The sequence below is a fragment of the Dendroctonus ponderosae genome, unplaced genomic scaffold (genome assembly GCF_020466585.1).
Source record: "Dendroctonus ponderosae isolate FM_Combo_2020 unplaced genomic scaffold, Dpon_F_20191213v2 Dpon_F_20191213_1, whole genome shotgun sequence".
In the NCBI taxonomy this organism is placed as follows: Eukaryota; Metazoa; Arthropoda; class Insecta; order Coleoptera; family Curculionidae; genus Dendroctonus; species Dendroctonus ponderosae.
The window spans coordinates 20058853-20073096 of NW_026017110.1; the positions used below are offsets into that span (position 1 = coordinate 20058853).

The window sequence follows — 14244 nt, forward strand, 5'->3', positions numbered from 1 at the left end:
CGAGTCAAAGGGGAAAATCATCTAGATGTAGAATAGGTAAGGAAATAATGAAAACGCATGTACAATATTTTCTTATGTGGATATTAAACAGCACGGAGTAGCAAGCAAAAAAGAATTAGTAAAGAAGTCAATAATAATTGGTAAGTTTTGTTATAAAACATCATACTAAGTATTATGTATTATTATATTATTATACGATGTACTTACAAATAAACTCAGAAATACGAATATAAATTGTTCAGAAGTGTCCAGATAAAAAAGGCATATTCAATATCTGGAAAGCATTGAAAAATCTTGAAAATTACAGGGTCTACAGAATTGCAGCTCAAGTCAAAGTTTATTGATGATTTTGTCAATAAAAAAAAAACCTTTTGAATTGAAAAAACCAAAAATTGAAGAAAAATCTTGTCCAGCATGTTCCGAAAAATAAATCTGTCTAGATAAAAACTAATAAAACCATAAAACAAGCCATTTTGGATAGTTTATGGCAACATTCTGCATTTTCCAAGAGAATGACTAAAATGCATTTAACAGAACGTTCGGAAGTACTATAGCTATGGAAAATAGTAAAAAAATCTTGTCCAGTATTAAAAAAAAATTTCTTTTTATTACGAGTTCTGAAACGGGTTTAAGCTATTTTGACGAAGGTAAATTTTTGCCAAAAGAAATATCAAATTTGATAGTTTCTGTACATTTTCCAAACCAGCCAATGAAATGAAATTTTCACAGAACGTTCGGAACTACTATATCTATGGAAAATTGTAGAAAACTCTATCAGTGAGTCCTGAAAAATGAATAATAAAATCGTAAAATAGCTATTTTCGACAGTCGATAGAAATGGCAGCAGTCTGCATTTTCCAAAGGGGTGATTGAAATTAAATTTTCACAGATCGTTTGGATGTACCATAGCTATCAAAAAAAAATTTTTTTATTCGGGTGTACCATAGACACGAAAGGTTTCGACGGCTTCACCAAAAATTGATCAAGAAAATGTTTAAAGATTAGATAGGTAAATGCAATTTTCACCAAGTCAATGAGAACAGATCGCTGTACAAATGTGGGAATTTTTGAAAGGCTGTCAATTCTGAAAAAGCCAGAATAAAATTTTGAATATCGTAGATTATCAAAGATTGGGCACTTTTCGACATTTTACATATTTTGCATCAACAATTAAAATTATATTAATTTTTAGATAAATATATGCAATTTGTACTTAATGTAGATTATTCATAAATTACTGCATAAAAAGAACATGCATAAGTCTGCTTTGGCGTTAATAACCTACTATTCAAAATACCAAAAAATACTTTATTGCCCCTGAAAAATTTAACAAAATTTATGGATACATTCAACAACAAAAAGAATAATGAGAACGACCGAAATTAAAATACTAAGAACCATCCAATGATAAGCCGGGATATCAGAGAGGAACTGGAAATGCAGGATGTGGTGAGATGAAGAATACGCAGGAGGTGCTCGAGAGACCATGTGGAGAGAATCCCATATGAAAAATGGGCAAAGTGGGCAAAGTCGCGAAAACTAAACTTGCGAAGATCAGTAGGAAGACCCCCCGACAGATGATATAAAAGCTGTGTTGGTAAAAAATTTGAAGGATTTCGTTTTATTCAATATTAGGCCTCTCGACTATCCAACTTTTAGAGTAAAACGGCTTTTTATTTGACTATTTTTTCTTAATTTAATTTCAATTTATTGTTTAAATTTGCATATAGTTATGAAATTTTATTTGTTTTACCATGAATAATAAATTGTTTTTCTTCTTCTCAACAAAGTATTTTGTAAAAGGAAACTATCGTTGCTATCAGTGAATTATTTTCTCAAAAGCAAAAATTTGCAAAAAAAATAAACGCGTTCTATATCGTATTTCTTTTTATTCTAATTTTACGAAACAAAGCTTCTTTTTTCGTTTTTTTTGAAGTATATGATATCTTATCGTTTAGTTAAGTAAACTGAAACCGCAACCTACGCCCATGCCGATAATGAGCCATTGGCCCCCGCCCATGTCTTTTCAACAAAGTTTCCATTTCTGTGTATGTATGGTTGCCTGCATTGTTTTATTTTGATTTAAATCAATTTAATTCGGGGTATTTATCTTAATTTAAGCGCTAAGAACAATGTCGCCGGTTTGTTAAAGTATTCGACTAGTTCGATTTTCTAGAGGATATTACATTGGGCCAGTGACCGAGAGGTGATTATTATTAGAGTAAAATAGGGTTAGGAAAACTAGATAAATCTAGAGAAAAATCCTGTGTGGGTGAAAAGTTGAAAACTTCAGCAGGATCAATCTGTCATCTTTCATCTGTTGCAGGAATGTTTGAGTGAAAAATAGTCTGTGCTAATTTTATTAATACAATTTATTATTTAATTCACCTAATTGGCGACTAATATAATGAAAAACGACATGCTACTTATCAAGATGAATTGATATACTTCACTCCTTTTGCCCAACGAGCTGTGCGAATGTGCCTTTCATCCGACAATTGTTTTGTTTATTTTTATTACTCAATAGTGTTTATATTACTGTGTTACAATAAAAATGCCTTCAATACCAACTGCCGAGACCGATGCAGGTACAATTGACTCATCATTAAAACTGCACACTTTGTCATTAACAAAAATAAACATTTTTCAAGAATGTCGCAGCATAGACAGTGTGGGTTCTCATTCCGATATTTCTACACACACCAATGCCACAATGACTAAAACTCATATGGAAGTGGTTTGTGTCATTGATATTTGCCAAAGTCAGAACTTAGCCGATAGGAAAAGAGCCCTGGATGATGTTCAAACCGCTTGTATACAAGTGGGGGCCTCCCTGTCCCATATTCAGGTACAAATCGCTCTTGTGGCCAGTGAATAACATCTAATGCCCATCTGGATTATGTGCTTGCAGTTCGAGAAGTTGGACTTTGGGGAAACGCAAGTGATTAGCAGTTTTTACAATGCAGATGTGGTGATAATTGATATATCCTTGCCAGTTCAACAGAGCACTTTAATATATCACTTGGGAGTGCGGGAGAGCTTCAAAATGAAGCAAAACGTCCTCATTTACAATGATGTTGATGCTGACACCACTCTAAGATTAAAGGTGGGTTGCAGAATGCCGATAGTCAATCAATTATTAATTTACATTAATACTTAAAGTGTTTAAAACATCACCTAAATAGTTTAGAATGTTTGATTTGTCCCCTAAAACACACCATACGATAAGTGATGGTAGAAGTATTTTAAACTATCTGTTTATCTTATATTAAGTTTAAATAAGTCTTGAACCTCTAGGACTTGTGAGGGGCTAATTTATATTTCCTGACAACGTAGAAGAATGGAAATATTTCTAACTGTTATTTTATGATTTAGTTGCTTAACTCAACCATGTTATAAAAGAAATAACACAACAGATTTCGAAATCTTAAGTTAAAGAAGTCAAAACAATTTGATACAAATTAAGAAATTGATAACGTATTTAAAACGAACAATGTGTAAATTATTGACCAACGATTCACTTGAAACACGAAGAACGGCTGTGGTTTTAAATCTAACTAATGCAATTAAAAAACATTCACATAAGATTGGCACTAACTGTACGATAATTAGTCTACATTTGTAATGCCTCTTTTGCGTTGATATTTATTGAAATTAAAGATATTGCTTTGAAAATTCACCGTTTTTAGCTTATAAGGTTTAAAATGCAAGTTTCTGGACTTGATGGCGAACGAAAATGTACACGATTTTGCGCTTGCATTTGATACATTTACAAACACATGTTACTGCTTTTAGATTAGATTTTACGGAATCCATTATGAAAGTTTTGTCACCACACCGAAGGCATGTCATATGTCATTAAATTGGGCAAATTCGGCCCGTTCTTTACAGCTCGCGGGTTATTTAGCATTAAATAATCCATATCTTCTAACGGATAACATTTTCTTGGAAAATGTCTTCGTCTCACTGAGGGCATGCCTTAAGAGTAAAGGCTTGCGAGCTTGTGTTCATAAAAATACACATACATACATTTATACAAACATATACCTAGTGATAATAAACTTCAAAATTTTTGTCACAACTTTTTTATGTACAGTTTTCTATATGTTGAATCGAAAAGGTTCTATCGGTAATTTAGACCGTTTTAATGGTTTCTGAGATACCTCTAATTGAAAATGATTAATAAATCATCAAATTTCTCATCAAAAATCTGTTTGAAGGTGGCTATTTAATTTGGCGCTTCAGGAAGAATAGTATATACAAACTCTGAAAACCGCCTATGAAACTATAGCAAGTCCGTTTCATTTTCGGGTTTATTCTCTTAAGTTTAGAATTTGTTCAAGATTTTATGAGCATATAAACAAGATTATCCATTTGAAAAATGACGAAATCTAGAGTCCGAGAGCTTATTACATTTTCGTTTGTGCCCGAACTGTACTGTAAGTACAAACTGCGAATGATGAAAAATTATTTGAGTTGGTTCTAGAAACTGGAATCTTTTTTGTTAACATTTTGCACAACCGAGCGTCGTTAGATACTGAATTACCCTGGTTCAAGCCATTCCATTGAAAAAAGCCACTATGACGGTGCATTTCACGTTTGAGACGTTTGAAATTTTTAATTTTTAAAACAAAATCTTGCAAATTAGCATTGACGTTTTTCCAAAACCTTGTCGACTTAATTTCTTCGCTTCATCATACTAAGTGGATGATTCCTGTAGCTTTCCATTATCTCGGCTCGAATTAAATACTCGCGTCTACTCGATGGTTTTCTCTAATTCACGTTTTAAATGAATATAATGTCGCAATTATCATTACATCGTTTTACAGTTGTCGTGTTCGAACTATACCTTCATTTCATATAAGTCATCCGAAACTTCATGCCTAACAACAGGACCAACCGATAGAGGAGATGATATGACTGAATTCTTGTATCAAAAGCTTAAAAAGCAGCTGCAAGAAGTAGAATTGCAAAGCAAGTGAGTATGCACAAAATCACCGTTTATTGTAAGCAAGTATTTGCTTCGATGAAATCACCTGAATGATTATTTTGTTGCAAGAGCGTACATGAAAGAACGCTTTCTGGCTGATCTTAAGAAAATCAACGAAATCAAAACTGAGCCAGAAAAAAAAGAAGCTTTGCTGAAAATTGTTAAACGTTTGGACGATCCCAATGTACTATCAGGTAATTAATGTTTGCCATATCTGTTGCCAAGTAAACATTGAGCGTTTTGACATGTCTTTTAGGAGACACTATTCTGAACATTCTTCTAAGTTTTCGAGACATCCAAGGCTACGAGTCGATGATTCATATCGTTGATGGACTTAAATCGGTTCCGGCTGCTCAAAAGTATCTTAATTCCTATATTATATTTTTATATGCTTTTGCATTGAACAGAAGGAAGAAAGACGGCGACAGGGAAAGAGCACTTGGAGAGTGTATTCGAGCTTTAAAAACTGTAAAAAGTTTTTTTATTTTTTAGTGTCAGGTTGCACATTTTTTAATATTTTAGAAAGAAAACAATTTTCCGGACATGCTTTGTCTGTGTGGTAGGATTTACAAAGATATATTTACTGAGTCTAACTATACAGACCAAGAAAGTCTGGATCAGGCTATTCACTGGTATAAAAAAGGGTTCGAAGTTCAGCCTAATGAATATGCGGGTAACTAAGATCAAAAATTTCTTTCAGCTGAAATCTTCTGAATAACCACCCATTTCCAGGTATAAATTTAGCAACATTGTTAGTGATCAAAGGGGAAGAACTTAGTAAATCGAACGACTTGCAACACATTGCCATTGTTTTAAATCGCTTAATTGGAAATAAAGGCAGCCTTGCATCGCTCAAGGACTATTGGGTTGTGGCGACGTTTTTTGAAATATCAGTTTTAGCTCAGAACTATGCCAACGCAATACAGGTACTTATACGTTCACACATAATAGTAAAGGTTTTCAAACTTTGAATAGACCATTTCCTTAAGGCTGCAGAACACATGTTTCGTCTGAAACCACCCGACTGGTATCTAAAATCAACTATAGGAAATATTCAGTTAATCGACCGGTTTCGGAAGAAACGGGAGGACGACATTTCTGCGGAGGAGCAAATTTTTTACTTTTGGATGGAATTTTTTACAGAGGCCATCAAGTCTGAGGATGAAGTGTCTTCGGACGGGCGATTTCCCGTTTTGATTTTTGAACCTAGTAAAGAGTACATGCCTAGTCATATTTGGATCAACTTAGGAGCTGAACCACAAACTTTACAGGTACGCCGAATTTGTAAGATTCTTTTACAGGGCGTGTAAATGCGTTGGTTTTTATTAGAATTGGTTTTTAAATTTGGTAAAACCTAAATTCCTGATCACTTGCTTTGTTGCGTACGTTTCCGTTTTTAAATCACCATCAGAACACCTTTGTCTCTACCAAAGCTGATAAAAAACTTTCATTTATTATCAGTTTGCATCACTTTTGAACCGAGAAACACACCAGAAAACTATTTGTTTTTTCACCAATTTCGCATAGGTTCTTTTGAAGATAAACTGGATCTGCAACATTTACCACATTTCAATCATCTTAATTAAAATATTAAGCTCAATAATGTAAATTGTAATTGATTAAATTGAAAATTATTTTCTTTTCAGTTAACAAATGAGTGCCTTAAACGTTTAAAACTGTGCTGTCGAGAGATTCACGATTGGGAATTCAAAGCTGATGATATACGAAGCTTTAGTTTGAACACGCAAGATGATAGATCGTTATTTTTATACGTCTTGGCCATATCGGATTGTTTCCAAATGATGTTTCCTTCGGCGGCATGTAGGTAAGAACGACTGGTTGAACCAGTTTCTTTCGTTTCAACTTTTGTATTTATTGTGAGCTTTTATGTCATTTTTTTTCAGGAGTGTTTTTCATAACTTATTAGTGAATCTACTCAATTATCAAGAAAGACCCTTGGAACCGGAACCGCCACAACAAATTCTTTGCGAGTATGAACTGGATGAGCAAGGCCGAAGGAAGACGTTGGGAAAAGGCAGCTATGGCGTTGTATATGCAGCTTTAGATTTGAACAAGCAAGGTAACATAGATATTTTATCCAATTTATATTGGATGACATGTATTTGTGTCTTAGTGAAAATTGCCGTAAAAGAAGTACCTGAGAAGGACGTTGGAGCGGTTCAACCGTTACACGAAGAGATTCGAGTGCACTCTCAATTGAGGCATCGGAATATTGTGCAATACCTCGGATCGATTTCGGATCAAGGTAACATTGGGTTTTCATTAAAAAAAAAACAGATTTTAATTTCAATTTTTTTATAGGATTTTTCAAGATATTTATGGAACAGGTTCCTGGAGGATCTCTGAGTCTTCTTTTAAGATCGAAATGGGGATCACTACAAAAAAATGAACCTACTATGGCTTCATACACTAAACAAATCCTAGAGGGTTTGAAGTATTTGCATAGCCATCGAATTGTACATAGGGATATTAAAGGTAAATAATAATAGCTTTTGTCTTGTCTGTTTCCAAAAATAGAGCCGTTCTGTAAAAGTACAAATATTAAAGAAAACGACCTTCTGAGTATACTTTTTTCGTATAGTGTGTTTTTAAACGCTACCTTAGAATGTGTTAGTATTTGCTGAAGTAGACTGATTTTCAATTTAAGAGCTAACCGAATTTAGTGATTAACAAGAAGAAGCAGTAAAGGCAATTAAAAAAAAATTAAACAAACCTTAAATTTTAACAGCTAATCGAGTTCAGGCGGTATGTAAAAAATAATTATATTATGTTTTCAGGCGATAATGTGCTGGTGAATACATACAGTGGAGTAGTGAAAATTTCGGATTTCGGAACATCAAAGAGACTAATTGGACTGAGTATGAGTACGCAAACTTTTACTGGAACTATGCGGTACATGGCTCCGGAGGTTATCGATAGGTACGAATCTTCAACATGTTTGGGATAAATATGGATTATGTTAAATTTATGTAACAGAGGACAACGAGGATATGCAGCTCCTGCGGATGTGTGGTCATTGGGATGTACAGTGGTGGAAATGGCTACTGGGAAACCGCCGTTTATCGAGCTGGGGTCTGCACAAGCTGCTTTATTTAAAGTAAATAAATATTTTTTCTGCCTTATATCTAGTGTAATTGATTCAGAACTGTATAAATGTGAGATTCACACGGTATTAATTTCGATTCAAAGGTAGGTTGCCATAAAGCACATCCGGAAATTCCTGCTCTCTCGGATAAAGCCACCAAGTTCATTTTGAGATGTTTTGAGTCCGATCCTGATAAAAGATCAACTGCTGAGGAACTACTGGAAGATCCATTCTTGGGTAAGTGCTAAAAGTGTTCCATAGGAATATTTTTTCCGAGGGATAGTAGCCATCAATGCTTATTGGAAATTTTCAGTTCTATAGTTGTTTTCGTAAAATTATATCAATCCACACAATTCACCAACCATTTTATGTCATTATGTATTAAACATAGAAGGACTTCGATTTTTTATACAGGCTGTTTTCGTGGTTGTTTACAGCGAATGTTCGGTCATAGTTTGTTCAAATTTCTATAAATGATCTGTGGCATTTTTATTTCACTTACCTTGGAACCAGTTCCATGCTTAAAACTATAAAAATGTAATTGTTAATATAGTAACAATTTCCATTTTGGAAGCACATTTTTTAGATTTTATTCTAAAGAATTTGAAGCTCCGAAATATCAGGTCAGCCGATATACAAATAGCCGTTACTTGTACCTACTACAAAGCTTTACTATTAATCTACAAATCTACCACACTTTAACAAACAAACAAAAATAAACGTGTTTATTTCCCGCTGAATATGCTGCATTTAGCATTTGGTCAGCTGTTTGTGCTGTTTTTTGTTAGCTCTTTTATTTGCGCTTGCGTTTCTAATGTCTAGATCTCGATTAAAACCTACGTACTTTGGGGCTGTTGATGATCTTTGCTTTTTGTAGTACTTGCTGAATAATTACACAGCTAAAATAAAGCAAACAGTCGATCGTTTATTATTAGTAAGGTGCAATAGTGTCAACTCTTAGGATTTAATTTTGTAAAATTCGCTAATGTTAATCTTAAAAATGCGTTTTCGACGAGAATGCTTATCCAAAAAATGCCTATTTCCCTGGTTCTCAAAAGGTACTTATAACCCCCTGTATTTATAAAGATATATTTGCCTGTTTGCCTAAACATATTTGCCTGTTTGTATATTGTATTGTCTTATATATTGTAAACTTAAAAACGTGAGTAATGTAAATTGGCAGTCACATGTATAAAATTGGTATTTTACTATTTGTTGCAATTGGTATCCAAATCTTCCAGTTAGAACTATGGGAACTTTTACAGGTCCTGAGAGGAAAAAGCCGATTCGAGTCAATACAGACTTCAATAGAAGTGTGTCTGTGCCTGTAGATAAACTGGCCCCACGAATGCTTTCAGGACATTCAAGTGCACCAAATCAGACTCCGACTACTCCAGAATCAGAGTAAGTTGATGAAGGTACTTTGTAGAGCCAATTCATCTTTCACAATCAACAATTAGTCAAATTGTGGTATTTTTGGTAGTGTTTTGATCTTATTCAGCCGAATGCAGCAATATCAAACTACTTAATTTAAATTCGTCAAAAAATGTTGCCAGTAAACACACGTTAAATTGCATGTGTGTGTTTATTTTACTGTTAACGTCCAATGAGATGACATGTTGTTGTATTTTGCTCTGATATGCATTGCTGTGACTTTTCCGCAGCAATTGTGTAGTGAACTATAAATAACTACAATTAGTCCGATTTCCTTATATTAAGTGACTTTATTTGCTTCTTGTGAATTGTTTTCCAAAGGTTTTTAGTGCTAACACATATTCATGTTCGGGTGGCTATATTACTGTTTGTTTTGTCAGTTCCAGTAAACATTCCAGAACTGGTTCGCTACTGCCCCCAATTCAAATGCCTACTGATCTCAATTTTAGCAGGTAGGTACGCTTTGCTGGTTTTTATATGTTAGTGGTTTTTCTTTGAATTTTGTCAGTAAATGTAAATGAAATTGAATACAACTGAGATTGTGAATATGATCTGATTTTTCAGCTTAGCATCAACTCCATCTTTAGAATGTGGAGAATCTGCTTTAGACCATCACTCCGAGAGAAGAAACTCTTCTGGAACCTTACTTTCACCGGAAGCAGATTTAGGTCAGTTAATTTACAAATTGTAGGAATTTTGCTAACGATATTTTATAATTTTAGTAGGGATCGAAACTGATGGGTTTTACCTTTTGAAAAAGGACTCTCAGCGACGAACGACTTTGGCTAAAGTGCTGGCAAATGACGGTAACAAGATTTGCGATCTTTGGATGCAGAAAGTTCGCGATAAATATTTGGGGAAAACTATACTCACACCGAAACATCTCCAGAGGTAAGGCGCACGATATTGACTTTGGTGTGCGTGTTTACAGTTGAGAATCCGGCAACTACTGTTTAAAAGTTCGCTTATTTAATCATTTGATGTAACAAATATTCACTTTAGTTTAATGGATGGATTAAAAGCGTATCTGACTGATCCATCTCTAACCATTGTGGAAACAACTATCAAACAGCTTAAAGACGAATTGGATTACGACAGTGGTGCTATTCATCAATTACAATTCGCCATATGCTTGTACCAAGTAAGTATTTTAATTTTTAAGTGTCGTTTTATAAAATTTGGAAATTTACGGTAAAAGTGATGGATATAAACTATTTTTCAGGATTCAGTTAACGAAGTTCTGCGTCTTCACCCAATCAAACCCCATTGGATGTTCGCTCTAGACAATCTAGTCCGTTCTGGAGCACAGGCAGCTATTACAGTGCTATCACCAGAACTAGGGGAGAATTTAGCACCGCAAGGTTCAGTGGGTACTTCGAAATCCAGCAAGACGAACGAAAGCTTTGAAATTGGAGATCCTTCCTTGATTCATTTGAAAGGAGAACATTCAAGATTATGCTACGACTGTGTGGAAAACTTGAAGCGAATGGTGGTAAGTATTACTTGAACCATTTTTGATTCAGTTAGATCTTATGTTAAAATTTACTGGGTTCTTTATTTTTGTTGCTCATAAGAGAATTCGTTCAAAAAACTAGAGAGAGTAACAGAACAAACAACATAGTAAATTCCCTCTAAAAAAATATTTTAAATAGCGAAGAAATACTTCTAAAGAAAATGTATTCTGCTATGTAGATTTTTCAGCTGATACGATATTTAATTAAGCATTTTGCTTCAGGTCAAAGAGCTGCAGGAATCGAACAAACAACAAATGGATGCACTTAAAGCTTGCCTTCAAGAAACTGCCAGACAGCAAATGGATCTTCTGCGAATTAGTTTGCAAGGAGATCAAGAAGAGGAACAGGAGGAAGATCTCAGGCTGGCAAACTGGTTGCAGGGTCTTGGAATCAGCGAAAAATCCCAGAAAAAGGTAGTTTCAATTTTTGGGTTTTAATAAACCAGGAATTAGAATTCGTTTGTTGTAGGTGTTGACACGAGGGTATACGTTAGAGGAAGTTCTGCACGACTTTTCTCGCGAAGACATAAGAGGGCTGGGCCTGCTAGACGCATCTGGGTTGAGAATATGGAAAGCAATAAAACAATATCGAAACACAAATGGTCTACGCTCGTAAAAGTAAAAATTGCCATAAAGTTAAATATCAAAAAATCCTGCATCAGTTCCTGATTATTGCCGGAGAGCGACCTTGTTTGTTGTTTTCTCTTTTTCAGCTCCGGTTTAAGTTTCTTATTTTTAAAAGACAATAAGATTTACTATATTTTTGACTTAAAATTCATGATTTGATGGTTTTTGAACCAAAGTTTTCTCTCTTTTCTTCGACATTTAGGAAATACACTACTAATTTAAAAATAAATAAGATTACTTTAATGAATAACGATTTTTTTACATTTTCTATTTAGCAGCATACTCGAAGTGTAATGTTCAAAAATTACTTATTTCTGTTCTTCTGGTTGATTTCTCTGAGCAATATGCTTCTAAATAATTTGACTATTTTTACAGAATATCGCGACAATTATTGAAATCATAGTTGGGTTTCAAGATTCAAAAATACAAATAATCTGAAACATTTGTAGTTATATCCATTTTCTTAAACGTTTTAAATCAGGCAAGATAAAATACCGCCTTTGCGGTAAAGCACCGAATAACTTAAAAGAATAGCAATAATTATAATTAAATTAAAAATACTTTTTTCGTATTTGTACGTGTTATTGTATTTATAAGAATTAATGATTTATTTATGCTTTTTTGGGGTTCACATTCAATTTGTCAGTTTGTAAAATATATTTTTTCAATTGCTAAAACTGAACAGTTAAGCAGAGGCGCTGGAATGGTACTTGAATTTACATATAGCAATTACGCTTTAGGATTCGATTTTGTTAAACAGCCATAATACCAAATAATTTTTCATTTCCTTTATTTCGATTATACATTAGACGCGTAAACTTCCATTCTGAACCTCTCTGAATTTTCTGTATAAAGTATAAGAAATTGTATATACTTTTAATTGTTATGAGATTGGTGGTTATCCTTTTGAGATATATTTCAAAAAATCAGTTAAATATCAACCTGATCGGAATAATTAGCAATATCTGTAAGCACAGTTTAAGCGTTTTGAAATATATCTGAAAATCCCAACAAGTTATATAATTTATTGAAAGTTTGCTGGAAAGAAATGTTATTTTGTCTTCCAAAAACGAATGAAAGAACTGATTAAGTTTATTGATAATTTTAGGAATAACCGTTTTTGTTTTTGCTTTTGGACTAAAATAAAAATATTCTTTGTCGATTATATTATACAACTAATATGTAAATATTCATTTTTAATTTTAGACAGATATTAATTGTTGCTGAGGTATCCAGATTTGTTATTTTATTAATACACTGATAAATTATTTGAAGTTTTATTATTGTTGGACATATTTGATGCAACAGGAAATCTAAAGCGTATAAAAGATGATTGAAGCGTAAAAGTGAGTTTCAAGTTTTTTTTACTTAGATCATCAAATCAACAGTTATTTGCCGACAGTTGTTTATTCCGTTTTTGCTCAACTAAAAAAGCGCTGTTGATTTTGAAATGGAATTTGAGGGAATTCTAATTGTACGTTGAATAAACTGATTACCTTCCGCAGTAATGGTAAGATTAATTTGCTAAACGTTCTTTACAATTACGTAGCACTTATTCGTTATCATGCAGTGGATTTTGTAGTATTGTGACAAGTAGTATGCAGTAAAATATTAGCAGAATAATTATGTTAATTATGAAGCAATTATTCGACAAACTTCAGCGACAAAAGCAGTTTTCTAGAACTGAGGTTCCATCCTTACATATTCTGTAAACTTCCTTGAAAGCGATTATTTAGACTATAATCCTTCCCATGTCCTCTGCCTGTCGACAATGTTTTACTGAAGAATGAATCAGAAGAATCAATTCATAAATATAATTTATAAAATCATAAATTTAAACTACTGAAATTAATCCAATTAACCCATAGAGCAAAAAATTATTTTGACTAAAATAAAGCAAATATATTGAATTTTACACGCTTTTTTAAAATAAATTTTCATCGTACAGGAATTGATTGAAATACCACTTCCATTGAACAAGTGTATGGGGAATTTAAGTAACATACTTGAAAGGGTTTAATTCAATTATTTCATCTAGAATATAGTAGAAAATTGTCCGTGTGATGAAAATGAAGTGGTTAAGGACAAACTTTTTGAATTCACATGGTTGAAAAACTATGTGAATGCATTTTTTGTTTCAGAACACAATAGGACTACAGAATCTATCCAATCCAATTACATTGTTTAATGATTGTCCATCAACGTTATCCAATGTAACAAGACTAATTGTTTTTTTCCCATTATTTTTAAGAGTGCGGCCTTGATATATCGCCCTGACACTTCCAAGTTCTAGGACAGAATCGAGGTGTATACGTGCCGATAACAAGAATGAAAGGAACATGTAAAACTGTGCTCGTGAAGTCTTGCTACTTTTTAAGTACAAGCTTAAAAGACAGCTGTAAAACGTTTGATAATGATTTGAACGATTTACAGTCGATTTTTTATGTAAATGATATCGATCGTTGCTTTTACTTTGGGTGGTCTAGTTTTCGATTGTCGCCAAGAGATAAAATAAACCGCAAATACGCGCGTATTGGGAAAAATCTGAATAATCTAACTAAACATTTCAATTTA

The 14244-nt window shown here is 33.4% G+C and overlaps 1 protein-coding gene and 1 long non-coding RNA gene across 5 annotated transcripts; one reads left to right on the forward strand and one right to left on the reverse strand.

Moving 5' to 3' along the window:
- The first annotated feature begins 2094 nt into the window (after positions 1-2094).
- Positions 2095-12940, forward strand: LOC109534091 (mitogen-activated protein kinase kinase kinase 15). Of its 4 annotated transcripts, XM_019899644.2 has the most exons (25): positions 2095-2206; positions 2327-2588; positions 2652-2848; positions 2912-3106; positions 4830-4978; positions 5060-5184; positions 5247-5458; positions 5513-5663; positions 5723-5916; positions 5980-6261; positions 6637-6815; positions 6895-7070; positions 7125-7256; positions 7313-7486; positions 7789-7930; positions 7988-8108; positions 8201-8333; positions 9362-9500; positions 9911-9982; positions 10095-10198; positions 10253-10421; positions 10533-10671; positions 10753-11022; positions 11266-11457; positions 11513-12940. In XM_019899644.2, exons 2-25 carry the CDS (start codon positions 2555-2557, stop codon positions 11657-11659), a joined length of 3828 nt encoding a protein of 1275 aa, XP_019755203.2. In that variant the 5' UTR covers positions 2095-2206; positions 2327-2554; the 3' UTR covers positions 11660-12940. The 4 variants fall into 4 exon arrangements, with proteins under 4 accessions (XP_019755203.2, XP_019755204.2, XP_019755206.2 ...); XM_019899645.2 differs by lacking the exon at positions 2095-2206 and having other exon boundaries at positions 2235-2588; positions 10256-10421; XM_019899643.2 differs by lacking the exon at positions 2095-2206 and having other exon boundaries at positions 2236-2588.
- On the reverse strand, positions 8085-8832 carry LOC125502682. Its single transcript, XR_007280456.1, has 2 exons — positions 8599-8832; positions 8085-8340 (listed from the first exon to the last, which is right to left on the reverse strand). It is a non-coding gene; the product is annotated as an uncharacterized LOC125502682 (long non-coding RNA).
- Positions 12941-14244: the final 1304 nt, after the last annotated feature.

What these genes read in the sequence shown, in the direction of transcription:
- LOC109534091 (XM_019899644.2), top strand. Translation starts at nt 2,555, where the DNA reads ATGCCTTCAATACCAACTGCCGAGACCGATGCAG. An exon ending in TTCACCGGAAGCAGATTTAG is followed by an intron (nt 10,199 to 10,252) that starts GTCAGTTAATTT and finishes TTATAATTTTAG; the next exon opens with TAGGGATCGAAACTGATGGG. An exon ending in AAAACTTGAAGCGAATGGTG is followed by an intron (nt 11,023 to 11,265) that starts GTAAGTATTACT and finishes ATTTTGCTTCAG; the next exon opens with GTCAAAGAGCTGCAGGAATC.